Source organism: Podarcis cretensis, assembly GCF_951804945.1.
Source record: "Podarcis cretensis genome assembly, chromosome: 10".
NCBI lineage: Eukaryota > Metazoa > Chordata > Lepidosauria > Squamata > Lacertidae > Podarcis > Podarcis cretensis.
The window spans coordinates 4,085,855-4,113,533 of NC_137179.1; the positions used below are offsets into that span (position 1 = coordinate 4,085,855).

Below are 27,679 nucleotides of genomic sequence, written 5' to 3' on the forward strand. Positions count from 1 at the left end.
AGGTGGTCGAAGCCGTTGGAGGGAGGGGCATCTGCCGGAAGAGCCGGAGGCAGAGCAAAGGGGGATCGATCCATCAATGCGCCAAGGTAACCAATGGCGCAACGCGGAGGGAGGGAAATCACCTTGAAAGACAGCTCACTGGTGATCTGTGTCCCAAGGACTGCTGGAAACAGCTCCCCAAAATCTTGGGAGAAAGGAGATCTCTCCTGGTTATAACCCCCAAGACCCTTCATCTGGGTCTTCAAACCCGGGTTCAACCCAGGAAACTCCCACATGCAAAATACAGGCATTCAGCTCCAACTCACCAAACACCAGCTGGCCCATTACTTTTCTTTTCTTTTTTAAAATTTATTTATTTGGTTTTTCAAATTAAAATTTTTACAGAGATATATCCAACATAAATCATAAAAACCAGATTCGAAGGAATCTCCTGGACTTCCCTCCTCCCCTTTGTGGGTCCTATTATTAATCATTTCCTTCATCTTTTATGATAATCCAAACCCTTTGCCTCTTACATTGTGTCCAGAATTCACCATTAAACTACAAGTGTTATTCCAATCCTACTAATGATTTTAACTGTTTACAGGGGTTTTTAAGATATATTATAAATTTCCCCCATTCATTATTAAAATTTTGGTCTTCCTGATTTCTGACTGTTCCGGTCATTTTAGCCATTTCAGCATAGTCCATTAACTTCATCTGCCATTCTTCTCTTATAGGGACTTTATCTTCTTTCCATCTCTGGGCCAATAGCATCTGCGCAGCTGTAGTCACATACATAAGTAGAGATTTAGGGGAGCTAGTCTCAAACGTTTGTTGGGGGAGACCTAGGTTTTTTTTGGGGGGGAGTTATTTGTCCTGTCTTCACGCTTTTTATGATGGAGGACCGCTGTAGCCACCCCCAACGACACATTCTCAAGATGGAGGGTGAGGGAACAGCTGCAGTCACCTGCGGTTCCTGCACAATGTTTGCCATCTTGCCAAAGGTTGCAGGCAGCTTTACCTGCAGCAATTGTATGTTGATTGCCCTCTTAAAAGACAAAGTCCAACAACTGGAGGAACGTGTGGCTACGCTCCAAAGAATTAGAGAGCTGGAGCTCTTCTTGGAAGCAACAGAGCACACCGTCTCCACCAAGGAGGAGACAGGGGACTCCCCTGAGAAGGAGGCTAGTTCACCAACACAGGAGCCAGATATATGGAGAAACGTGACTCAAAGAAGTAGGAGGCCCAGGGTTCGCTCTGATTGTTTAGAAATACACAATCGCTTTGAGGTCCTCTCCCCTAGAATGGAAGACGAAGAGCAGACTCCATTTGAGGATCTCTCCCTCATTACAGTCGATCAGGTATATGAAGACGAGCAGCAAAGTCAGTCCTCAGGGAATGTGCAGGCGACCTTGGAACGGACAGCTCACGGAAGAACCCCGACCAAACCTAAGAGGAGGCGTGTAGTGGTGATAGGGGATTCCGTACTGAGGGGAACAGAAGCAGTGATCTGTGGGCCTGACAAGATGTCTCGGGAAGTGTGCTGTCTCCCCGGGGCTAAGATCCAAGATGTAACTGAACGACTGCAAGGAATCATAAAACCCACTGACAAATACCCCTTCCTCTTGGTTCATGTGGGGACCAATGACACTGCAAGCAATAGCCTCCAGAAGATCAAAAGAGACTATGAGGCTCTGGGCAGGAAATTGAAGCAATTAAATGCACAAATTGTCATCTCATCTGTCCTCCCAGTTGAACGACGTGGCCCAGAGAGAGAGGGAAAAATAGTGGAAGTGAACAGCTGGCTTCACAAATAGTGTAAACAGGAACGGTTTGGATTCTTAGATCACGGACTGCAGTTTCTTGAAGATGGACTTCTGGCAAGCGATGGGCTGCACCTCACAACGGTTGGGAGGAATGTTTTTGCCAAAAATCTCAGAAACCTCATCAGGAGGGCTTTAAACTGACTAATGTGGGGGAGGGAGACAGTGCTCCTGAAGGTAGGAGTCTATCAATTGATGAAGATGATCATCCAAATGTCATAGACCAAATGGAGCAAACAGCACGCAGACCTAGTGGTGGGAGGAAAAAATCCTTAAATAAGAGACACGGGGGAATGATTAATGGACTTCAATGTCTGTACACTAATGCGCAAAGCATGGGAAATAAACAAGATGAGCTTGAGCTCTTGGTACAGCAAACTAAATATGACATAATAGGCATCACTGAAACCTGGTGGGATAAGTCGCACGATTGGAATGTAATAATGGAGGGATACAATCTATTTCAGAGAAACAGACCAGACAAGAAAGGAGGAGGAGTGGCGTTATATGTCAGGGATGTGTATACCTGTGAAGAGATCCAAGATTTAGAACCTCAAAGCCAAAGTGAGAGCATTTGGGTCAAAATTAAGGGAGAGAAGAATAACAAGGACCTCATTGTGGGAGTTTACTATAGATCCCCAAGCCAAACGGAGGACATAGATGATGCCTTCCTGGAACAGATGGTCAAGCATGCAAAAGGAAGGGAGATAGTAGTAATGGGGGACTTCAATTACCCGGATATTTGTTGGATGTCAAACTCAGCCAAGAGCATAAGGTCAAACAGATTCCTCACTGGCCTTGCAGACAACTTCGTTGTCCAGAAAGTGGGAGAAGCAACAAGAGGAACAGCCATTTTAGATCTGGTCCTAACCAATGTTGATGACCTGGTTAGTGGGGTAGAAGTGGAAGGATCATTAGGCGCAAGTGATCATGCTCTTCTGAAGTTTACTATACAGCGGAAAGGAGCAGCCAAGCATACTAGGACTCAATTTCTTGACTTTAAGAAAGCCGACTTCATAAAACTTAGGGAAGTGCTGGGTGAGATCCCATGGACAGTAATACTAAAAGGAAAGGGAGTTCATGATGGCTGGGAGTTTGTTAAGAGGGAGATAGTAAAAGCACAACTTCAGGCAATACCAATGAGACGGAAACATGGAAGGTGCCTAAAGAAGCCAGGGTGGCTATCTAAAGAACTTTTAACTGAGTTAAGATGAAAAAAGGATGTGTACAAAAAATGGAAAGGGGGGGAAACCACCAAAGAGGAATTCAAACAAATAGCCAGCACGTGTAGACACAAAGTCAGAAAAGCTAAAGCACAGAATGAACTCAGGCTTGCTAGAGAGGTTAAAAGCAACAAAAAAGGCTTTTATGGGTATGTTCGTAGCAAAAGGAAGAACAAAGAAACAGTGGGGTCACTCAGAGGAGAAGATGGTGAAATGCAAACAGGGGACACAGAAAGGGCTGAACTCCTCAATGCGTTCTTTGCCTCAGTCTTCTCCGATAAAGAAAACAAAGCCCGACCTGAAGAATTTGGAGCAAATGATTCAGCAGAGGAAACACAGCCCAGAATAACTAAGGAGATAGTACAAGAATACTTGGCTAGTTTAGATGTATTCAAGTCTCCAGGGCCAGATGAACTGCATCCAAGAGTATTAAAAGAACTGGCAGATGTGATCTCAGAACCACTGGCAGTCATCTTTGAGAATTCCTGGAGAACAGGTGAAGTCCCGGCAGACTGGAGGAGGGCAAATGTTGTCCCTATTTTCAAAAAGGGGAAAAGAGAGGACCCAAATAATTACCGCCCAGTCAGTCTGACATCAATACCAGGGAAGATTCTGGAGCAGATCATTAAGCAAACAGTCTGTGAGCACCTAGAAAGAAATACTGTGATCACCAATAGTCAGCATGGATTTCTGAAAAATAAGTCATGTCAGACTAACCTGATCTCGTTTTTTGACAGAATTACAAGCCTGGTAGATGAAGAGAACGCAGTGGATGTAGCCTACCTTGATTTCAGCAAGGCATTTGACAAGGTGCCCCATGATATTCTTGTAAAGAAGCTGGTAAAATGTGGACTTGACTATGCTACCACTCAGTGGATTTGTAACTGGCTGACTGACTGAACCCAAAGGGTGCTCATCAATGGTTCCTCTTCATCCTGGAGAAGTGTGACTAGTGGGGTGCCATAGGGTTCTGTCTTGGGCCCGGTCTTATTCAACATCTTTATCAACGACTTGGATGATGGACTCAAGGGCATCCTGATCAAATTTGCAGATGACACCAAACTGGGAGGGGTGGCTAACACCCCAGAGGACAGGATCACACTTCAAAACGACCTTGACAGATTAGAGAACTGGGCCAAAACAAACAAGATGAATTTTAACAGGGAGAAATGTAAAGTATTGCACTTGGGCAAAAAAAATGAGAGGCACAAATACAAGATGGGTGACACCTGGCTTGAGAGCAGTACATGTGAAAAGAATCTAGGAGTCTTGGTTGACCAAAAACTTGACACGAGCCAACAGTGTGACGCGGCAGCTAAAAAAGCCAGTGCAATTCTGGGCTGCATCAATAGGAGTATTGCATCTAGATCAAGGGAAGTAATAGTGCCACTGTATTCTGCTCTGGTCAGACCTCACCTGGAGTACTGTGTCCAGTTCTGGGCACCACAGTTCAAGAAGGACACTGACAAACTGGAACGTGTCCAGAGGAGGGCAACCAAAATGCTCAAAGGCCTGGAAACGATGCCTTATGAGGAACGGCTAAGGGAGCTGGGCATGTTTAGCCTGGAGAAGAGGAGGTTAAGGGGTGATATGATAGCCATGTTCAAATATATAAAAGGATGTCACATAGAGGAGGGAGAAAGGTTGTTTTCTGCTGCTCCAGAGAAGCGGACACGGAGCAATGGATCCAAACTACAAGGAAGAAGATTCCACCTAAACATTAGGAAGAACATCCTGACAGTAAGAGCTGTTTGACAGTGGAATTTGCTGCCAAGGAGTGTGGTGGAGTCTCCTTCTTTGGAGGTCTTTAAGCAGAGGCTTGACAACCATATGTCAGGAGTGCTCTGATGGTGTTTCCTGCTTGGCAGGGGGTTGGACTCGATGGCCCTTGGGGTCTCTTCTAACTCTATGATTCTATGATTCTATGATTCTATAAGTAGTCTTTTCTGTTCCCTGGGAGGGCTACTAGACAGGAAGCAAAACAAGAGATGTAAGGTCCGAAAGTTTGATATATTCTGTAAACCCGGAAGGAGTCTTCAGAAGGGCCATCTTGAGTAATGATGTCGGAGGCTTTGTTAGAACCGTCCAGAGCTATCTGTTTGTTTTTGCAATAAATCCTCCTTTTTAATTGTCTACGCCAGGGGTCGGCAAACTAAGGCCCGTGGGCCAGATCAGGCCCAATTGCCTTCAGGATCTGGCCCGCAGACTGTCCGTGGATGGGCGTGGGGATTCTGTTCATTTGAGCTGCACCATTTTTTCCCCTGCGCCATTCCATTTCTCCCCCCTCTCCCTCACACACACCGTGGCGGCACCTCCTCCCTCCCTCCTCCTGGCTTCTCCCCACCCTGCCTAGAGGAGGAAGGGGGCTGGGCTAAACTGGCTGAGCGCCATTTTAAGCATCCCCTCTCCAGAGCCAGCCCTTTCACTCCGCTCATCTTCCCTCCGCCACTTCCACCTTGGTGCTCCTGTGGGCCAGAGAGTGGAGAGGATGAGCTCACTCTGTCTACCCACGAGAAGCAGTGGTGGTGGCAGCGGCAGCGGCAGCCCCTGGGAAGGTAAGTGCAGAGGCTGGGGGTGGGGTTGAGGACTACTTGCCCCCCTCACCTCTTCTTCCAGCCCACCCCCTTACTGCTTTTCCGGCCTGCCACCAGGTCTGATGGACAGCAGACCGGCCCGCGGCTAAAAATATTTGCCAACCCCTGATCTACACTTACTGTGTTATCAAGCTAGGAACCTGGACTCTTGACAGTCACAAAATCCCAAATGTGCCAGCTGTTCCACAAGGGTGTTTTTCTTCTGTTCTTTGCCAGGGTGAGGGTTGGCAACCATTCCACACCCAGGTGGATGAGGAAGCGGGTACAATTAGGTTAGCGGTTTGAATCCCTGCGACGGGGTGAGCTCCCGTTGCTCGGTCCCTGCTCCTGCCAACCTAGCAGTTCAAAAGCACACCAGTGCAAGTAGATAAATAGGTACCATTGAAGCGGGAAGGGAAATGGCGTTTCCGTGCGCTGCTCTGGTTCGCCAGAAGCGATTTAGTCATGCTGGCCACATGACCCGGAAGCTGTACGCTGGCTCCCTTGGCCAGTAAAGCGAGATGAGCGCCGCAACCCCAGAGTCGTATGCTACTGGACCTAACGGTCAGAGGTCCCTTTACCTTTACCTTGCCAGGGCAAGGGTTGGCAACCATTCCGGACCCGGGTGGATGAGGAAGCGGGTATAATTTGGTTGCACCTTGTTTCTACATCTGGCATTTTCTGGTCTGGACTTTCCCCGGGACATGGTGACAAGAAAGATTTGGGTGGTTGCTAGAAGTTCTTAGATGCCACGATGGCTCTGATCTGCCCCCATGCTTCAGAAAACCACTTTCTGGAAGCAACTGGACTCTGATCTGGCTTGCGGGTTTCCCAGAGCAGGCATCTGCTTTGCCGCTATGAGAACAGGATACTGGACTAGACACCTGCTCCACCAGGACTGGATCTACACTAATCTGTAAAAACGTTATTTCATATAACATTATGTAACTCTCAACACAGTTGTCCATTGCCAAAGGTTCTGCAGCGCCCTCTGGTGCCACATTTTAATAACGCCTTTTTTGTTTTTTGTTAAAGAATTTATTCATTTTCAATAACAATCTTTCAATTAATGTCAAATCAAATCAATCCAAATTACAATAATAACAATACACCAATTATATATTCCAATTATAAAAAAATATATATTTTGACTTCCCATGTTCCAGAGGTCTAGAGATAATCGTCCTCATTCATGTCTCTGCATTTTCGGTATTTTTCAAATTCAAAACTAATATTGTCCATCTTTATTCTCCGTCCAAACCATGGGAATCAACATGTTTTTACATGAGTAGAATGTGCCCTTTTATCTGAAATGCATCTCTGAGTTATTTGTCGGGCATAGGAATTCGTTCTTCTTTCCCCCCCAAAAATATAATCCAGCCCCCCACAAGGTCTGAGGGACAGTGGACCTGCTGAAAAGGTTTGCTGACCCCTGGTCTAATCAGCCATTGTTTCTTGGCTCACATCTTCTGTAGCAAAGTTTTCGTGTTGTTAACCACAAGAGGTTTAAAATAACGCCTTTTTAACGTTATAAACCACAAGTGTAGATCCATCCCAAGCCATTCCTATGTCCTTATAAACTTAAGTCTGCTGCACACTGATATTCTCCCTTCTTGTTTTACAGAGAACATGAAAGGATGCCTGCAGTAGGTATGTATGCCGCCATGCCCATACCGGGTTCAGGAACAGACAGTGGAAGGGGGTGAGAAATCTGCTCTGTGGGTGCCCAGCCTAGACAGCCAGCTGCTCTGCCAAGGATTTCATGTCCTGTTTTTTCAAGATTCTTCTTTCTTTGGTGATCCCTCGTAGCCGAGTAAGATTGCCTTCCACAAACACGGTTTTAACAATGAGTCTGTGAGTGACTGTGGAGGCCAATTCTGGATCCAAACATCCTTCCACAGTGGGGACATTGGTTTCCAGGTGGGAGTTGATCACGGTTTAGATTTGCCAAGCGTGCCTTCCTCTTAGCACGTTTCTCCCTTGTGTCCTGAGTTTGAGTGTCTTCAAAGCCCACGACACCTTTGGTCAAGGCTGTTCTCCAACTGGGGCGCTCGCAGGCCAGTGATTCCCAGTTGTCAGTCTTTATACTACATTTTTTTAAAGATTTGCCTTGAGACAGTTTTTAAATCTCTTTTGTTGACCCCCAGCATTACGCTTTCCATTTTTAAGTTTGGAATAGAGTAGTTGCTTTGGAAGACGATCATCAGGCATCCGCACAACATGAAGTTGATGTTGAAGAATCATTGCTTCAAGCAACCTCATAAGGTGCTGGGCCATATTGCGGTGGCGCTTAACATCGCATCAATGCATAAAAATGTTCTGGATTCATGCTGGAAACTTCCTGATACATGGCTGCTTTCAGATGTCTTCTAAAAGCCAGGAAGTTCTTTATTTCCTTGACATCTGATGGGAGGACATTGCACAGGGCGGGTGCCACCACTGAGAAGGCCCTCTGCCTGGTTCGCAGTAACCTCATTTCTCACGGGGAGGGAACTGCCAGAAGGCCCTCGGAGCTGGACCTCAGCGTCCAGGATGGACGATGGGGGTGAAGACGCTCCTTCAGGGATACTGGGCTGAGGCCATTTAGGGCTTTCAAGGTCAGCTCCATGTATAAGAAATAGAAGAAAGGAGGACTCTCAAAGGAGGCGTATACACAAGTAGCCAGCAGTTGCAGCGGGAAAGTCAGGCTGGCTATAGCTCAGAATGAGCTCAGGCATGCAAGAGAGGTGGAAAATAATAAAAGGTTTCCTCAGCTATGTCTGATGGAAGAGGAAGAACAAGCAAGTGGTAGGTGGTCAACTTGGAGAAAACGGAGAAATGGTATTGGGTAACAGAGAGAAGGCAAAACTACTCGACTGCTTGTAATTCTGGTGTGTGTTGCTGGCCTCTTCTAACACAGACATTACTTTGCAGATAAGAAAGCAAAGAAAGGAGGGGCAGAAGCAAAAAAAGGTGGGAAAAAAGATGAAAAAGGTGAAGGAGAAGGAGAAGGAGAAGGAGAAGGAGAAAAAGAAGGAGGAGAAGAGGCAGAAGAGGAAGTAGAAGGAGAGGAAAAAGAATTAACTGAAGAAGAAAAAGATCAACGTGGTCTGTATCCTGCGCACCTACCGTATTTTTCACCCTATAAGGCGCACCGACCCATAGGACGCCCCTAGTTTTTTTTGGGGGGGGAATCAAGGAAAAAATATGATTCCCCCCCCCCCCGCAGCTCTTCTCCCTGCTTTTGCGGGAGGTGACGGAATTCCCCCACCTCCCGCGAAAGCCCATAGAAGCCGCACGCGACTCTTTGTCCCTCCTTGGGGAAAAGCCCCCAATAGCCCCCAAGAGCGGCGCACTCTTTAAAGGGTGCGCGGCTCCTGCAGGCTTTTCGACCCAGCTTGTGGGGCTGGCGATGGGGGGCCCACCGCCAGCCTCAAAGTGGGGTCGGGGAGCAGTGCAAAGGCGTCGCGCGCCTTCCCGCTGCCCCCCGATCCTCTGGGGCTGGCGATGGGGGGAAGTGCTGCTTTCCCCCACCGCCAGCCTCAAAGAGCAGACTCTCCTGGCTTCAGCGAAAGCAACGCGAAGCCTCCGGAGCACAGGGTTCGGAGGCTTCGCGTTGCTATCGCTGAAGCCAAGGAGCCTGCATTCGCCCCATAGGACGCACACACATTTCCCCTATAGGGCGAAAAATACGGTAATCAAAGAATCTTAGAGTTGCATTTTTCCAAGCAGTTGCCTTGAATGGAATCTATTTCGTACGTTACACAAGATGCACGTTCTCACATACATTTCAAAATCCGGAAAGCACACCTTTCAAAGGACACTATAGTAATAATATAATAATATTAATTTATTATATATACCCCGCCCATCTCGCTGGGTCCATTACCTTCAGTAGCTGAGGGCCTCATCAAACCTAAATGCGGCCCTGGAAGCTAGCTGTCTCTTCCTCATTTACATGGTCTGCCACAGGATATTTCATTTATTTATTGCATTTATGCCCCCAGCTTTTTCTGCAAGGAACTCAAGGGGTTGTCCATCATCATCATCCTTTATTATTCATACGCCGCCCATCTGCCTGGGTTTCCCCAGCCACTCTGGGCAGCTCCCAACAGTATTAAAAACACGTTAAAACATCAAACCTTAAAAACTTCCCTAAACAGGGCTGCCTTCAGATGTCTTCTAAAAGTCAGGTACAGTGGTACCTCGGGTTAAGTACTTAATTCGTTCCGGAGGTCCGTTCTTAACCTGAAACTGTTCTTAACCTGAAGCACCACTTTAGCCAATGGGGCCTCCTGCTGCCGCTGCTCCACCGCTGCACGATTTCTGTTCTTATCCTGAAGCAAAGGTCTTAACCTGAAGCACTATTTCTGGGTTAGCGGAGTCTGTAACCTGAAGCGTATGTAACCCGAGGTACCACTGTAGTTGTTTTTCTCTTTGACATCTGGTGGGAGGGTGTTTCACAGGGTGGGAGCCACCACCGAGAAGGCCCTCTGCCTGGTTCCCTGTAACCTCGCTTCTCGCAGGGAGGGAACCGCCAGAAGGACCTCGGAGCTGGACCTCCTCCTGCTATGTGTTTAATCTGCACAATGACCCTGTGAGACTGAGAGCAGGCCACGGCTCTTCCCAGGTCACCCAGTGAAGTTCATGGCCAAGTAGGGATTCGAACACAAGTCCTCACCCAGCACTGTAACCACTGCTCCACACTGTCTCCGATAGCCTTGCCAAACTGATGAGAGGGGCATATTTGCTACTGGTGGCGCCGGATTAATTTCCATTCCCTCTCTTCCCTTTAGAAAAAGAGGAAGCTATCCAGAAAATTAAAAAGGGAGCAACAAATACATTCTGGCTGTGTTTGTTGATGATAATCGGCTCAAGTGTGCTGTACCATAACTGTAAGTTCACCTCTGTTCAGAATAAGTGTGTTTTACTCCAACGTAGGGCAAGGCAGGGGACACACCTTGAAGAAAAAGGCCAGAATTGTTTTAATTTCAAATGTCCTTGCTCTTCTTTTAATAATTGATTCTAGGTTGCCCAAACACTTTTCATATTTATTTTTGTAACTGCAGTCAGCTCGTCGATTGGCTCCAGTATACCAGTTAAATAATGTATTCAATATGGATTTTTAAAAAATAGGTTTCGGAAAAGAAGACTCTAAACTGCAAATTGTTCTATTAAGAACCAATAAGAAATTATTATCCAAAATTCATGACTTACTACTAGAATGGGATCTGAAAGACGAACAAGATGTTATGATAAAATGGGCCCAGGACATCAGCCACACAATTATTATTTTTAATTTTATATAATTTTTAATTTGTTTTTCGACATATCATTTTCAACAGCAATTAAACATACTTTCATATCTTATACCTTGTTTTTTTTTACTTCCATCAATCACATCTGAAAATTTTCCAATCTGTTCACTAAATATACCTTTCTTACTTCCACAATTACATTTAACTCATAACTAATATCTCTATTCTTTCTCTACTTTGCAATGCTTCCTACATTTCTCCTTACAAAACTTCTTGTAGTCCTACTAGCGTAATTTGTTGATTACAATTGCTCTTCAAATAGTTCGTATCGGCCATACAATTCAGATGGAACAGTGGGAGAGACTTTAAAGGTAAAGGTAAAGGTACCCCTGCCCGTACGGGCCAGTCTTGACAGACTCTGGGGTTGTGCGCCCATCTCACTTAAGAGGCCAGGGGCCAGCGCTGTCCGGAGACACTTCCGGGTCACGTGGCCAGCGTGACATCGCTGCTCTGGCAAGCCAGAGCCGCACACGGAAACGCCGTTTACCTTCCCGCTGGTAAGCGGTCCCTATTTATCTACTTGCACCCCGAGGTGCTTTCGAACTGCTAGGTTGGCAGGCGCTGGGACCGAGCAGCGGGAGCGCACCCCGCCGCAGGGATTCGAACCGCCGACCTTTTGATCGGCAAGTCCTAGGCGCTGAGGCTTTAACCCACAGCGCCACCTGCGTCCCGGGAGAGACTTTGGAGGTTGGATATTAGATTTACCGCCTGTAATGCCATCAAGGAAAACCTACTGTTTAAAATTTCAGTAGAAAAGATACTGCAGGCATATTTATTAGGGATTTTAGGAAAAGACATCCCACAGGATAAGAAAAGATTATTCTTATATGCAGCCAATTTATTACTTGCTAGAAACTAGAAAGGGGATACTATCCCCACAAAGGAAGATTGGATAAGTAGATTATGTGAATTTATAGAATTAGCTAAACTAACGGAAGCCATAAGAAATCAGTCTAATCAGTCTAAGGAAGGAATGGCAATGTTTTGAGGAATATATGAAAAAACACTGTTCTAAAGAAAACACATTGATATGCATAGAATAAGTGTGTAAAGAGGAACTAATTCAAGGTAAAGTTATTAATAGATATAAAATGATCAATATAAGGACACAAGGTAAATAAGAGTATGCAGTAAAGGATGTTGAGTTGTGGTGGAGGGAAGCCACAGTGCAAATTATAGTTATTTATTTCTCCTTGGAGGAAAATGAGCCCAAGATTCGACATGTTGATCATGGTCGACCTTTTGGACATCCCTGGACTATGACAACAATAAGTTTTTTAAAAAGAGTAGGAATCGTCTAGTGTTTATGTGCAAAAATACTGCAAACAAGTTGGTACATTGGCGGGGTTTTAAGTTAACACTTGCAACTAGCAGGAAACTAGATAAAATTTAGGGAAATAATAATTGGGAAAGTTTTAAGTATGGAAATGCAGCAGAACTTTGTTTGCATAAGGAACCAGGAGAAGGTAGGGAAGGAAGATTCAAAGCATCTCAAAGAGAAGGTTAGTGAAAATGTATCTGCATAAATCTAGATCTGATAGAAATGTGGGCTAACTTTTGCTTTTAATTGTGAAAACGTAACTGTGGAAAATTGATGAAAATGTATTGACAGAAAAATAAACAAATCCTGATGTCCTCTCTGCAGTCTGCTTCCCACACTGAGTTGTGACCTTGCAAAGAGGTGCCGCGGTTGAAGTCTGGTGTCAGCTCTGGCCATCTGGGTGGGGTGGGGGGCAAGGGATGCCCAACCTGCCAGTCTCGCCTGGGACGTGCCCCCTGTGTTATAGCAGCCTATCTTTCCTGCCTTCCTCCACAACAGATGAGCAACGGGTCATACATCTATCAGACAACATCGACGCTGCGAAGACGATACGGGTCTTTTTCGTCAGTCACAATCAAACCCTTGATGCATTGAATGGTAAGAGATGTCTTGCCGCGAGAATGCCCGCGTCCCGCCTACCTGCCCACCCGCCACTCTCACCAAGCCCCCAACCACTGCCCCCTGTTAGGATATAGTTCCATTCCACCTTTAGAACAGATGTATGGATTGTTAGGGACGCAGGTGGCGCTGTGGGTAAAAGCCTCAGCGCCTAGGGCTTACCGATCGAAAGGTCGGCGGTTCGAATCCCTGCGGCGGGGTGCGCTCCCGTCGTTCGGTCCCAGCGCCTGCCAACCTAGCAGTTCGAAAGCACCTCCGGGTGCAAGTAGATAAATAGGGACCGCTTACCAGCGGGAAGGTAAACGGCGTTTCCGTGTGCAGCTCTGGCTCACCAGAGCAGTGATGTCACGCTGGCCACGTGACCCGGAAGTGTCTCCGGACAGCGCTGGCCCCTGGCCTCTTAAGTGAGATGGGCGCACAACCCCAGAGTCTGTCAAGACTGGCCCGTACGGGCAGGGGTACCTTTACCTTTACCTTTTATGGATTGTTGTATGTCACATCAGTGGCGTAGCGTGGGGGTGCAGGGGGGCCGGCTGCACCGGCCGCAACATCTGGGGGGGCGCACTCGCCGCCTCTGGAGTCGCCAAAGAGCCTCGGGCACAGGCTGTAGCAGAGCCCCATGTCTCGCGGAACCGATGAGCTGTGCGCGCGTCCGGGCTGAAGGCATCCGGCAGGCAGCGGCTCTCAGCGCTTGCCGTGGTCCCCGCACGTCAGGGCTGTGGAGGGCGCGGCAGGCAGCCCCTCCTCACAGCCCCGCCGCCGCCGCTGCTGCTGCAGCTGCTGGGCCATGTTGCATTTTCCTCGCCTCTCTGCCCTCCTCCTCCTCCGGGCAAGCGGCGTCGTTTGGGCGGCAGCGCCAGCGGCAACTCACCTCAGATCACCTGACACGGACCCGCCGCCGCCGCAGTGGCTACCTTACCGTAAATACCCCAGCCCAGGCAGCAGCAAGAAGAAGCTGGCAGCGGCGGCAGGTTAGGGGCGCAAATTACTTGCCTTGCCCCGGGTTAGGGGGCGCAAATTGCTTGCCTTGCCCCGGGTTAGGGGGCGCAAATTACTTGCCTTGCCCCGGGTGCTGACAACCCACACTACGCCGCTGGGTCACATGTCTGTTTCCTTCCAGCACAGTCTGCTGGGAACTTCCATTGCATATTGCTTTTGCCTATACTGCTGTTTGCTTTGACACGAAGGCAAGCAAACATGTTTTTCTTTTGTCCTGCTGCTGAATAAAATGCTGTAAATATGCTTACACATGTCTCTGTCCACCACTTCCATTGTGAAAAGTTATTCACTCTGCTGATTAGAGCGTGCTCAGTCTCTGAAGGTTTCTGAGGCTCGATAGATGCTGTTCCGAGAACCGGAGTTCGCCCGGCTGCCGGCCGGTGGCTGGAGCCAGCTGGGGGCCTGCCAAATGCCCATGTCGCCCTGGACCCATCCCAACACCCCCATCCTTTAGTATCATGGCTCACAGGGCCGTCTTAATTATATCCGGTGCCATGGTGCAAAGATGCCTCCGGCACGATCCCTCCCCGTTTTCCAGAGTTGCTGACCTTTTTATGGTGTTTGGTGGGGCTAGAGGAGGTGGACAGTGGCTGGAGGGCAGCTCCTCCAGCGGGGTAGAGGCCAGAGGCTCTGGGCATGGCGCTGCTTCAGCGAGGCGGGCAAGGGCGACGAGCTGATGCCAGGAGGCACCGCATCCAGCCTCCACCTCTTCCCTGGCACCCTGCAGAACTTGGCACCCTGGCACCCTGCGCCATTTGCCTCTACGGGCAAGACGTCCCTGGTGGCTCAGCAGGTGGGCTGAAGTGGGGAGGGGGCAGAGAGGGGTGTGCCCGCTTGTCATAGGATCATGTAGTTGGAAGACACACCGGGCCGATTTTATGTGATTCGTTGCATTATAATCCAACTAGGGTTCTGTCTAAACTTTTTTCAAAGAGAGCCAGATTTGATGAAGTGAACATGCATGAGAGGGCCGACCAAAGTTGTTGACCTTTTTTTTAGGGTGGCTGAAGTTGTTTGCCTCAAAGTTGTTTTAGGATTGAAGTTGTTGGGATTTTACCTCAGGAAATAAACTGCCACAGGGGCCAGATTAAACAGGCCGGCAGGCCGGATGGGGCCCCCAAAACAGACTTCGGACATGACTGAGTCTACAGTATCCACATACTACACTTTTAAGTGATCGCTGATCCATGGCCATTTCATGTACCTTTGGTTTATTTTGGTATGTATTTCTTATTGGTTGTTCATATGCAGGCCTGTCATATCATTCTCTGCATTGTACAATCATTCTGGAAATTGTTGCTAAACCACCTGAATTACATCTAGCTTATCTACTCCAGGACAATGACTCTTATAGAACATTACAGGTTGCCAGATTCCTGATTTCAGTTCTTTCATATAAAAGACTCCATGGAATGCTGCATGACTATTAAAAATCTAGTAAACTCTATGCACCATCTTTATCTTCAAGGCCATAATACGGTTCATCTAGAGATTGTAAGTAATGTGAAGGAGATTATGCGTTGAAATATTTTAGTTGATATTTTAGATTGTAAAATGCTACTTTATTTATTGATTTGTTTTACCTTGTGGGCTTATAGCCGAATAAAGTATTATCTATCTATCTATCTCTGCATTATACAGTGGACGCTCGGGTTGGGAGTATGATGCATGTTCGCAACCTGCAGTGTTCGCAGCCCGCAGCCCACAGCGCCAAGCAGGTTGCAATTAGGCGCTTCTGCACATGCACAAACTGCGATTTAGTGCTTCTGCACATGCGCGACCGCCAAAACCCGGAAGTAACTCATTCCGGTACTTCCAGGTTTTGGTAGGTCCGTAACCCAAAAAAACGTAACCTGAAGCATCTGTAACCCAAGGTCTGACTGTATTTGAATGTAATGGATTTCATTTTATATTATCGCCAGCTGATGAAGAATTGTCATTGGAACAGTTCTCTAGCCCAGAAGAACTGTTCTGTCTGCTGCTGTGCTCTGAGCAACCTTTTGTGACTTTTGGCGCACCTACCATCTCACTTCTGTGTTGCTGTTCTTATAACTCCACCATGCTCCAGTTCACTCTAGACAGCATTTTGGGTATAATATTTACTGTGGAAAGGTGTTTGGCCTTAATTTCAGTGATTCTTTATAGTGACATACCATTCTTATCATTCTGCTTATGGAATAGTTAGGTAAAGGTAAAGGTAAAGGTAAAGGTAAAGGTAAAGGTAAAGGGACCCCTGACCATTAGGTCCAATCATGACCAACTCTGGAGTTGCAGCGCTCATCTCGCTTTATTGGCCGAGGGAGCCGGTGCACAGCTTCTGGGTGTGGCATTCGTACGGAGCCCCCGGTCATCTCACAGACTATTGACCCGTACGCCACTAATCCGCTGCCACCAACCAGGTCCTCTCTGGTAAAATCACTTCAGTCTCAGTCAGCTTTTCAATTAATAAAGAAGAGTGTATTTTATTTCAGACATAAAACAAAACTTTTGCAGCATTCCAAACGGTGTTCCTCTTTACTTTCTTAGTCTTATGTTCCTCTCTCTATCTCTGCTACCTCCCCACACACAAGGACCAACTGCCCTGTCTCTCTATTACCAACTGCCTTTCCCAACCAGCCAACCCACTCAAACCAACCAACTACCCACCCACAACTCCCAATGAACTAACTGCCAGAACTAGTTTTATAGACCCACTGACTCCACCCCCCTGGGTCCTGTCTGTGCAACCCATTTAACTATTTCCCCTCCAGCACTCTCTCATATAGGTTAACGTCACACTGGGTAATGTGGCCAGCATGACTAAGCCACTTCTGGCGAACCAGAGCAGTGCACGGAAGCACTGTTTACCTTCCTGCCAGAGCGGTACCTATTTATCTACTTGCACTTTGACGTGCTTTCAAACTGCTAGGTTGGCAGGAGCAGGGACCGAGCAACGGGAGCTCACCCCGTCGCGGGGATTCAAACTGCCGACCTTCTGATCAGCAAGTCCTAGGCTCTGTGCTTTAACCCACAGTGCCACCCACGTCCCTTTATGAAATAGTTAGGTAAAGGTAAAGGTACCCCTGCCCGTACGGGCCAGTCTTGACAGACTCTGGGGTTGTGCGCCCATCTCACTTAAGAGGCCAGGGGCCAGCGCTGTCCGGAGACACTTCCGGGTCACGTGGCCAGCGTGACATCGCTGCTCTGGCCAGAGCCAGAGCCGCACACGGAAACGCCGTTTACCTTCCCACTGGTAAGCGGTCCCTGTTTATCTACTTGCACCCGGAGGTGCTTTCGAACTGCTAGGTTGGCAGGCGTATGAAATAGTTAGTTGACTCTTATTAGTTTGTGACTCCCTGCACATATTACATGTCTTCTGCTTATGAATTTTGAAACAGTTTGGATAGGGTTATAGAAATATTGTCAATATATTATTAGCCTATGTGTTGCTTGATGTGGTTCAGATTGTTCTGTTTTGCAACACAGGGGAATTTTTTCGGGTTTATTATTCTCCAGAGTGGAGGCAGGCCATGTTGCTTGTACCCAACGCAATCGGCAGACAGACACACGTCACACTCCCAGGAACCTTTCTATATATTTATGCTCGACTGCCCGAGACCTCCCTGACTTGCACTTTTGCAAATTGTTCTAGATACGGAAATCCTAGGATTGGCAGAGAATTTAGCGGGGTTTCTACGCGACATCAAGACAAGGACTACTGCAGTGAATGTTGCAATTGGTAAGTTTGTCTGAGACTCGGCTACAGAAGAATTGGGGAGGGGGGGAGACACAAGCTGAAAGCCTTTTCTCCCACCAACCCTCATTTATTGGTAAAAACCTACTGGTGTTTCACAACTTTCCGACTAGTTGCAGGACCTTAGCGAGACCTAGCAGAGTAAACGCAGAATCCACGGAAGCAATTGGCAATTTGGCTGCAGACAGGATAGACGAAGCAGGAACCAGCAACTTGTAGTTAGGTGTTTATTATATGTTGTTGTTGTTTAGTCGTTTAGTCGTGTCCGACTCTTTGTGACCCCCTGGACCAGAGCATGCCAGGCCCTCCTGTCTTCCACTGCCTCCCGTGGCTTGGTCAAACTCATGTTGGTCTCTTCGAGAACGCTGTCCCACCATCTCGTCCTCTGTCGTCCCCTTCTTCTTGTGCCCTCCATCTTTCCCAACATCAGGGTCTTTTCCAGGGAGTCTTCTCTTCTCATGAGGCGGCCAAAGTCTTGGAGCCTCAGCTTCAGGATCTGTCCTTCCAGTGAGCACTCAGGGCTGATTTCCTTCAGAATGGATGCGTTTGATCTTCTTGCAGTCCATGGGACTCTCAAGAGCCTCCTCCAGCACCATAATTCAAAAGCATCAATTCTTCGGCGATCAGCCTTCTTTATGGCTTTACATTTATTCTTTACATTCCAGTTAGTAGGCCATTAATTATCACTCCCTTGAGAGAGCTTGACCAATCAGGGAGTTGTCTCCATGTCTCTGTTATCACCAGGCAGACTTACTCCTTCCAATTGCCTTCTGGCTGTCTGCCAAACCATAATTGACTCTGTGTGAGTAGCTGCACGTACACAGTTTCCCAACATCATTTCCAGAACTGGAGAATTTATTCCCTTCTTCAATTCTGGCTGCCCTTGTTGAAGGCCAACCCAGCAAGAGGACCAATGGCTGGAGTTCTAATGTGTGTTTCTTACAAATAAGTGTTCACTCTTAACCTTACGCCCACAAGTTCTCACACAGGAGGAATGAAGAAAGATTGAGGGGTTGTTGTTGTTGTTGTTGTTTACATGATACAGTGGTGCCTTGGTTCTCAAACGCCTTGGTACTCAAACAACTTGGAACCCAAACACTGCAAACCCCAAAGTAAGTCTTCTGGTTTGCGAACTTCTTTCGGAAGCTGAATATCCTCCATTTTGAGTGTTTTGCTTCTGTTTTGTAGAACCCAGTTCAGCTACTGATGGATTGATTGTGTGACTGCAGTACATTGTTTATTGCTTTCGTTTTATGGATCAGTGGTCTCGTTAGATAGTAAAATTCATGTTAAATTGCTGTTTTGGGGGTTGTTTTCCAAAGCCTGGAACGGAATAATCCGTTTTGCATTGCTTTCTATGGGAAAGCCCACCTTGGTTTTGGAACGCTTTGGTTTTGGAGCGGACTTTCAGAACAGATTAACTTTGAGAACTAAGGTACCACTGTATTAAAGGTACATGAATGCTGCTTCAGGTGGCAAAATCGCAATATAATCAGGCAGGAAATCCTATAGTACAGTGGTACCTCGGGTTACATACGCTTCAGGTTACAGACGCTTCAGGTTACAGACTCTGCTAACCCAGAAATAGTACCTCGGGTTAAGAACTTTGCTTCAGGATGAGAACAAAATTTGCACAGCGGTGGCATGGCAGCAGCAGGAGGCCCCATTAGCTAAAGTGGTGCTTCAGGTTAAGAACAGTTTCAGGTTAAGAACGGACCTCCAGAAAGAATTAAGTACTTAACCCGAGGTGCCACTGTATGCCTGTATAGTTATTGTTTATATAGTATATGTATAGCCTGATCTTTGTTAATTGTTGCAACAGGGTCCCCACTCACCACACGCAGGAGGAGAACCCTGAACAATGGTGCGCAAGCCCTTATATAGACTTTTGAAATTGCCCACCCCCAAAAAATATCATGCATACATCACAAATGGAGGTGGTCTACAGCAGAAATCCTGTCTGCCAAGAAACCTGATAATGGTCACTGACTGCTTTACCTGGACAGCCCAGCCATTCTTTTGTGATGGTAAATACTTTAATTCCTGAGTCCAGATCACAGGCTCACCCTATTCATCCAAAAATGCGAGCTTAAGTCAAGTAAGCAAAAGACAATGGGGACGCTTCCCCATTTCCTCCCTCCTTGCAAAGAAATATTTGAGGTCACTGGGAGAGTCAAAATGGCTTCAGGATTGCTCTCCTGTACTATTTCAGAAACATGGTTTATATACTTATGTATGCGTTTGCCTCATACATTTATGAATGCTTATTTAATATTTGGGACCTGAGAATTCGTATAACACAAAGATTACCTTTGAAGTGCATTAAACCAAAAACTTAAACATTCCATACTTTAGCATTTCATTTTACAGTGGTACCTCGGGTTAAGAACTTAATTCGTTCTGGAGGTCCGCTCTTAACCTGAAACTGTTCTTAACCTGAAGCACCACTTTAGCTAATGGGGCCTCCTGCTGCCACCGCGCCGCCAGAGCACGATTTCTGTTCTCATCCTGAAGCAAAGTTCTTAACCCGAGGTATTATTTCTGGGTTAGCGGAGTCTGTAACCTGAAGCGTATGTAACCTGAAGTGTATGTAACCCGAGGTACCACTGTATTTATTTGTATGTCTCCTTATCTCAAGGGGGTGTACTTGGTTCACCCCTCCCCATTTCATCTTCACAACAACCCTACAAAGTAGGCCAGGCCAAGAAAGGAGGCCACTGACTCCAAGGTCGCCCCATGAGCTTCATGTCTGCGTGGGGATTCGAATCCAGCTCTCTCATCTCATGCCTTAGCCCAACACTCCAACCCTTACACCACATTGGCTCCCGCAAAGGAACTTTTGATGATTTTCCAGTACTATTCCCAATCCGGCTGCTGGCACAGTAACATAAGATGTTATGTTAGTTAGCACCAAGATGGCGGTGCGCACAGACGCTGTGGCTTAGTGCTCTCCCTTTGTTTTTCAGCGTTTTGTTTTTGTTTATTTTTACTTGTTCTGAGTATGTCTGGCCGGGCAAGAAAGATTTACAGCAGGCAGGAACTTCTGAAGGTCGGGTTACAGTGTGAACAAGCTGTAAGAGCTGATTATTTTCGCCCAGATACCGTTCCTGTGGGAGTAGCCAGGCCACCGGGCTCTCCATGGATTACTATGCCTCCAGGGAGGAGGCGAAGGCGGCGTAGAGACAGGAGGCAAAGGAGGGGTTGTCGGGCCGGCGTCCTGGTAAGATTGCAGAGGAGTCCATCTAAACCACCACTCCCTAGCATATTTCTTGCTAATGTGAGATCTCTTGCCAACAAAATGGATGAATTGAGGCTGCAGGCAGCAAAGAACAGCCTTGTAAAAGATTGCTGCGTTTTATTTGTCATTGAAACATGGCTTCAACCGTCCATACCAGACATAGCTATTCAGTTGGAAGGCTGTGCGGTACATCGTCATGACCGAAGCATGGACTTCGGAAAAACCAAAGGAGGGGGGCTGTGTGTATATGTGAACAAGTGCTGGTCTAAAAATTCTAAGACTGTGGGCAGTCACTGTTCACCAGATTTGGAATTTGTAGCTGTTAAATGTAGACCAGCCTATCTCCCTAGGGAGTTCACAGCTGTTATGCTAACTGGTGTGTACGTGCCACCAGATGCTAATGCCAACTTGGCTTTGGGATGCCTGCAGAGCCTTATCAGCAGCCAGCAAGACAAGTATCCTGAAGCTGTGCACATCATTGCGGGAGACTTCAACCATGTTGAACTTAAAACAGTGCTCCCATCGCTCTATCAGCATGTGAAATGTCCCACAAGAGGGGACAAGACACTGGATAAAGTTTATTCGAATGTAAATCACGGCTATAGGGCTTTACAGTTGCCACATTTGGGCCAGTCCGACCATATGTCTCTGTTCCTGGTACCAGCATATATCCCACTCAGGAAACGGGCTCCCACAATATCAAGGACTGTTAAAATCTGGCCTGAAGGTGCTATTCACCAGCTGCAGGACTGTTTTGAGAGAACCAATTGGGATATTTTCGATCGTTCAGACCTGGAGGAGCACACGGCGGCAGTTCTGTGCTATATCAATCACTGCACAGACACTGTCACAGTAAATAAATCCATCCGGTTTTACCCCAATCAGAAACCCTGGATGAATAGAGAGGTCCAATGCCTGTTGCGGGAAAGAAACAGGGCTTTCAGGTCGGGCGAGGTGCAGCTTTACAGTGTGGCAAGAGCAAACTTGAAGAGGGGTATTCGACGGGCGAAACTGGATTATAGACAGAGGATTGAGGATAATTTAAGGAGCAACAACACAAGACAGATGTGGCAGGGGATTCAGCATATTACCAACTATAAACCTAACCTTGGTGCTGTCGACGGTGACCCTTTGCTGGCGGAGGAGCTTAACCTCTTCTTTGCTCGCTTCGAGAGGGAGCCACCTGAGACGTCGGTATTACAGCCACCAGCCCATAGGGGCCCCTCATTCACTGTAGAGGAGCACGAGGTGAGACAGGTATTGAGGATGGTGAATCCGAGGAAGGCTGCTGGACCTGATGGCATCACTGGAAAGGTGTTGAAGGGCTGTGCGGATCAGCTGGCGAGGGTCTTTACTAAGATCTTCAACAAGTCCTTACACCAGTCTATTGTCCCACCCTGCCTGAAGTCGTCAACTATTGTTCCTCTGCCTAAAAAACCCACAATCAGTAGTTTGAATGACTACAGACCAGTTGCACTGACTCCAATCATCATGAAGTGCTTTGAGAAACTGGTGCGCCGTCACATTATTTCCTGTCTTCCACCAATTTTTGACAACTACCAGTTTGCATACAGGGCAAATAGATCCACGGAAGACGCTATCACCACCACTCTCCATGCTGCTCTGTCCCATCTGGAGCAGCCGGGGAGTTATGTGAGGCTGCTGTTTGTGGATTTTAGCTCTGCTTTTAACACTATCCTCCCCCATAGACTGGTGTCCAAGCTAGAGGCGATTGGACTCTCCAACTCCACCTGTCTCTGGGTTTTGGATTTTTTGTCAGAACGTTCTCAGAGGGTTAGAGTAGGGTCACATATGTCCAAAGCCCTTAGCCTTAACACCGGCTCACCACAGGGTTGTGTGTTGAGTCCCCTGCTCTTTACTCTCTATACGTATGACTGTACAGCCATCTATTCCAGCAACAAAATCATCAAGTTTGCTGATGACACTACGGTGGTGGGGCTCATTTCAGGAGGGGATGAGTCCGCCTATCGGGACGAGGTGGAGCGGCTCTGTGTTTGGTGTGGAGAGAACAATCTGGCTCTTAATACAGCTAAGACCAAGGAATTGGTGATGGATTACAGGACAAAAAAGGCGGTCATTCAGCCCTTGTATATCAACGGGGAACGGGTGGAGAGGGTGGCGGAATTCAGGTTTTTGGGAGTGACTATCGATCAGGGCATGACTTGGAGCGCAAATACCACTGCTCTGGTGAAGAAGGCTCAGCAGAGAATTTATTTCCTCAGACTTTTAAAGAAGAACAATCTGAGTGAGAAACTGCTGGTGTCCTTCTACCGAGGCTCCATAGAGAGCATTCTCACATACTGTATTTGTGCTTGGTTCTCCAGTTGTACAGCTAGGGAGAAGAAGGTGCTCCAGAAGGTCATAACCACAGCCCAAAGGATTATTGGTCATCCTCTCCCATCTTTGGAAGAACTGTACGGTTCCCGTTGTCTTAGGAAAGCAAACAACATCCTGCAGGATGCATCTCACCCGGGATACAGTCTGTTTGCACTACTGCCTTCTGGCAGGAGATATAGAAACATCAAGTCAAGGACAAATAGACTGAAAAATAGTTTCTATCCAAGAGCTGTGGCCTTTTTGAATGCTGTAACTCGATAGTGTGACCTGGGAGTTTGATGGGTGTGGGTGTGGGTGTGGCTGGAATGTGGTTTGTTTGGTTGTTGTTGCTGTTTTGCTTTTGTTGTTTTTTTTTAAGGGATGACATCCAATTTCGTTGCACTGTGCAATGTTGCACTTGTGTAATGACAATAAAGAATCTATCTATCTATCTATCTATCTATCTATCTATAAGCACTGGCACACACACACGAAGATTGGCATCATTCATTCAAAGACCCTCACCCTAATCCAGAATGCAGCAGCTAGACTGGTGACATAACCCGAAACCAGGAAGAAGGGACGTTGGATAATAATTAGGGAAAAAATTCTTTCTTTTTTTTCCCATTTATGGAATTAGTGTAATATTAATGAAATATCAGGGAAAATGCTGGAAAGGAACTAATTGGCTTTAGTAGAAAGGATTTAAGGAGTTATGTATAAATATGGTTTAAACTTTGAATCTTAAGGTTTTTAAGGTAAGATAAGGTTAAATAAATTAAGGTAAATTGAATAACAGAATATGGTAAAAGATGGAAAGGATATGTTGAATTAATTAATGAGATAGGTTGTTAAGATAAATTATTTAAATAAAAATTGAGAAATATGGGAAGAATTTGCTGAAACAACGAATTAGTTAGAATACAAAAAGGGAGGTGTGAGGAGGTCCAAGAAACAGGCAAATGAAAAGATGTAATAAGGGATGTGTATTTTTCTTTTCTTTTCTTTTTTCTTATCTTTTTTCTGTTGTATTTTTTCTTTGTTTTTTATTGTATTTATACATTCTGGAAATTTTGAATAAATATCATTTAAAAAGAAAGAAAGAAAGAAAGAAAGAAAGAAAGAAAGAAAGAAAGAAAGAAAGAGACCTACATTGGCTCCCAGTACGTTTCCGAGCACAATTCAATGTGTTGGTGCTGGCCTTTCAAGCCCTAAACGGCCTCGGTCCAGTATACTTGATGGAGCGTCTCCATCCCCATCGTTCAGCCCAGACACTGAGGTCCAGCACCAAGGGCCTTCTGGTGGTTCCCTCACTGTGAGAAGCCAAATTACAGGGAGCCAGGCAGAGGGCCTTCTCGGTAGTGGCACCAGCCCTGTGGAACGCCCTCCCGTCAGATGTCAAAGAGAAGAACAACTACCAGACTTTTAGATAGAAGACATCTGAAGGCAGCCCTAGTTAGGGAAGCTTTTAATGTTTGATGCATTACGGTATTTTAATATTTGGTTGGAAGCTGCCCAGAGTGGCTGGGGAAGCCCAGCCAGATGGGTGGGGTATAAATAATAAATTATTATTATTATTAAACAGATAGACTGGCTGGTTTCTAACACATCTCCTTTTCTCTCTCTCTCTCCTGCATGCTTCTGGTTCGCCTCGCAAGACAACATAATTAAACTGATCAACGGCGGGTGGCAGCCCTTCAAGGGCCGACTCTTTTACCTCATCTCGCACCCGATGGGTTTTGATTTCGCTCAGAGTGAATGTGAGAAATTAAAGACAATACTGCCCACCATTGTCACGAAGGAAGAGGAGGTAAGTTTGAGGAACGCGATCCACATGTTCGCTCTCCCCAGGTAAACCCACTGTGGACCGCTGGAACAGGACAAATGTCCACCATGTTTTTTTTCTGCAAATGGACATTTGTTATAGCCGGGAGGGGTCCTAAGGTCGGTCTAGTTTCCAGCCCCCCCCCCCCAATGCAGGAATCTCAACTAAAGCACGCATGACAGGATCACAGGTGGAAGGAAACCAAGTCAATATGCTCCTGTGAAGCTCTTTTGCAGAAATACTCTACACCAGGGGTAAGCAAACTAACCGAGCCTCGGGCCGGTGTCTCCAGCACCAATCTTGCGGCAAGCCAGAGGGCAGGGGAGCATGTGCCCATAATCATGCGCACATGCTATTTCCGGCGCACTTCCGGGTCAGGGGAGCACCGGAAATACAGTGGTGCCTCGCAAGACGAAAAGAATCCGTTCCGCAAGTCTCTTCGTCTTGCGGTTTTTTCGTCTTGCAAAGCAAGCCCATTAGCGGATTAGCGGATTAGCGGATTAGCGGCTTAGCGGATCAGCTGATAAGCGGCTTAGCGGATCAGCTGATAAGTGGCTTAGCGGATCAGCTGTTAAGCGGCTTAGCAGCTTAGCGGATCAGCTGATAAGCGGCTTAGAGGCTTAGCGGATCAGCTGATAAGCGGCTTAGCGGATCAGCTGTTAAGCGGCTTAGCAGCTTAGCGGATCAGCTGATAAGCGGCTTAGAGGCTTAGCGGATCAGCTGATAAGTGGCTTAGCGGATCAGCTGTTAAGCGGCTTAGCAGCTTAGCGGATCAGCTGATAAGCGGCTTAGAGGCTTAGCGGATCAGCTGATAAGCGGCTTAGCGGCTTAGAAAAAGGGGGGGAAGGGGGAAAAAACCACAGGAACTCGCAAGACATTTTCGTCTTGCAAAGCAAGCCCATAGGAAATTCGTTTTGCGAAGCACCTCCAAAATGGAAAACCCTTTCGTCTAGCAGGTTTTCCGTCTTGCGAGGCATTCGTCTTGCGGGGCACCACTGTAGCTTGTCTGCATGTGCACGGGCCTCCTCCGACCCAGATGTGCACCGGAAATAATGCTTGCACATGAGCACAATGCTTGCGCATGCGCACAAGCTATTTTCGGTGCTCCTCCAACCCGGAAGTGGGAGGCCGCGCAGCGCAGCACCAGTAAGAGTGGGCAGCGGGGGGCAGGGCTCGCCGCGGGCCAGATAAACGAGTCCCTCGGGCCTTATCCAGCCTGCAGGCCTTAGTGTGGAGACCCTTGAGCTACACCTTGTGGAAATAATCAGAAAGCAGTTTGGGTTTACGAATCGTTAAATAAGTTGGAGTTCTTGTTATTATATATACCAAGAAAAAAGCACACCGAGAACTCTGGCCAATATAAGTTTCAGCAGTGGGAGGGGTCCCTACTCGCAAATCAATAATCAATTGTAACAAACACTAAACCATTCAAAAGTATGTATTCTGACAAGGATTACAAACTCAAATAGAGATTATAAGCCCAAACAGAGATTACAAACTCAAACTCATAAAGATATGCATAGCACTATAATTTGTTACAGAATTAGAGATAAGAGTTTATGAGTAAAGATAAGTTCATGTTAGTCCATAGTCAGATTTGATGTGAAGGTCTTAGTTTCAGTCACTGAGCAGACTTCTGACTTCTGCTCAGTGATAGAAACTAAGACCTTCACATCTCTATTTGAGTTTGTAATCCTTGCTATCCTGCAGACAATTCCAGTGGTGTAGCGTGGGTTGCCAGAGCCCGGGGCTATGGAGGGAAACAGACAGAGTATGTGTGTGTGTAATCGGCTGACTAATGATGCCCACGTCACCCAAGAGATCGCAGATGCAGAGATAAGAAAAGAAGAATTGTTCCGTTGGTCTGGAGAGGTTCACTCATGGAGAAGCTGTTTTCAACAGAGTCCAGCAACGGAAGAGCGCAGCTGCATTGCGGCAGCACCGGGTGTTGATATTTTGCATCCCTAATAATTTTGTCGTCCCGTTCCCCCACCACCAGCATGCTATGCCACTGGACAAATCTGAACGCATGGTCAATGAAGCCGGGGTTTCATCTGACCTTGCGCGGCAAGGGGTGTAAATCAATTGGTAGAGAACGTACCTTGCAAACAGAAGATGCCCGGTTCATTCTTCCTGAAACCCTGGGGAGGCATGGCTGTCTGCCAGTGTAGGGTCTGACTCAGTACAGACTGCTTCATGTTACGTTCTTTCAGGTTACGGCCGGGGCGGCCCGGAAGTACCGGAAAGGGTTACTTCCGGGTTTCGCTGCTTGCACATGCGCAGATGCTCAAAATGACGTCGCGCGCATGCGCAGTGGCGAACCGCACCCCGCGCATGCTGCGGGTTGTGCTCTTTTCATGTTGCTAACGGGCCTCCGGAACGTTTGCAACCAGAGGTACCACTGTACAGCACATCTACCTCACTCTTGTGTGAGCTTTCTGCCGGAAAATCGATGAACAGTCCTCCCGAAAGGGTCCTTCGTCCCAGTCAGGCCTTCTGTTTGGCTCTCTTGCAGCTATTCATTGAGACGATTGCCAAGGAGTCGAGTAAGGGAGTGTGGATTGGGCTCAAAAAGGAAGGCTTATCATGGAGTTGGCTTGATGGGACACCGTACAATGAAAATAGCAGGCAAGTGTCTGGAGAAACCTCTATACCGTAAAGAAACTCTCGGGTGTTTTCTCCTTCCCACCCTGAAAGCAGCTTACGGAAG

General features: G+C 47.1%; 1 protein-coding gene across 1 annotated transcript; it reads left to right on the forward strand.

Moving 5' to 3' along the window:
- On the forward strand, window positions 1-27,643 carry LOC307225211 (uncharacterized protein). The gene is made up of 8 exons (XM_079993082.1): window positions 1-86; window positions 7,226-7,251; window positions 8,515-8,688; window positions 10,377-10,475; window positions 12,718-12,816; window positions 17,468-17,554; window positions 24,803-24,954; window positions 27,485-27,643. Exons 2-8 carry the CDS (start codon window positions 7,239-7,241, stop codon window positions 27,626-27,628), a joined length of 768 nt encoding a protein of 255 aa, XP_079849208.1. The 5' UTR covers window positions 1-86; window positions 7,226-7,238; the 3' UTR covers window positions 27,629-27,643.
- Window positions 27,644-27,679: the final 36 nt, after the last annotated feature.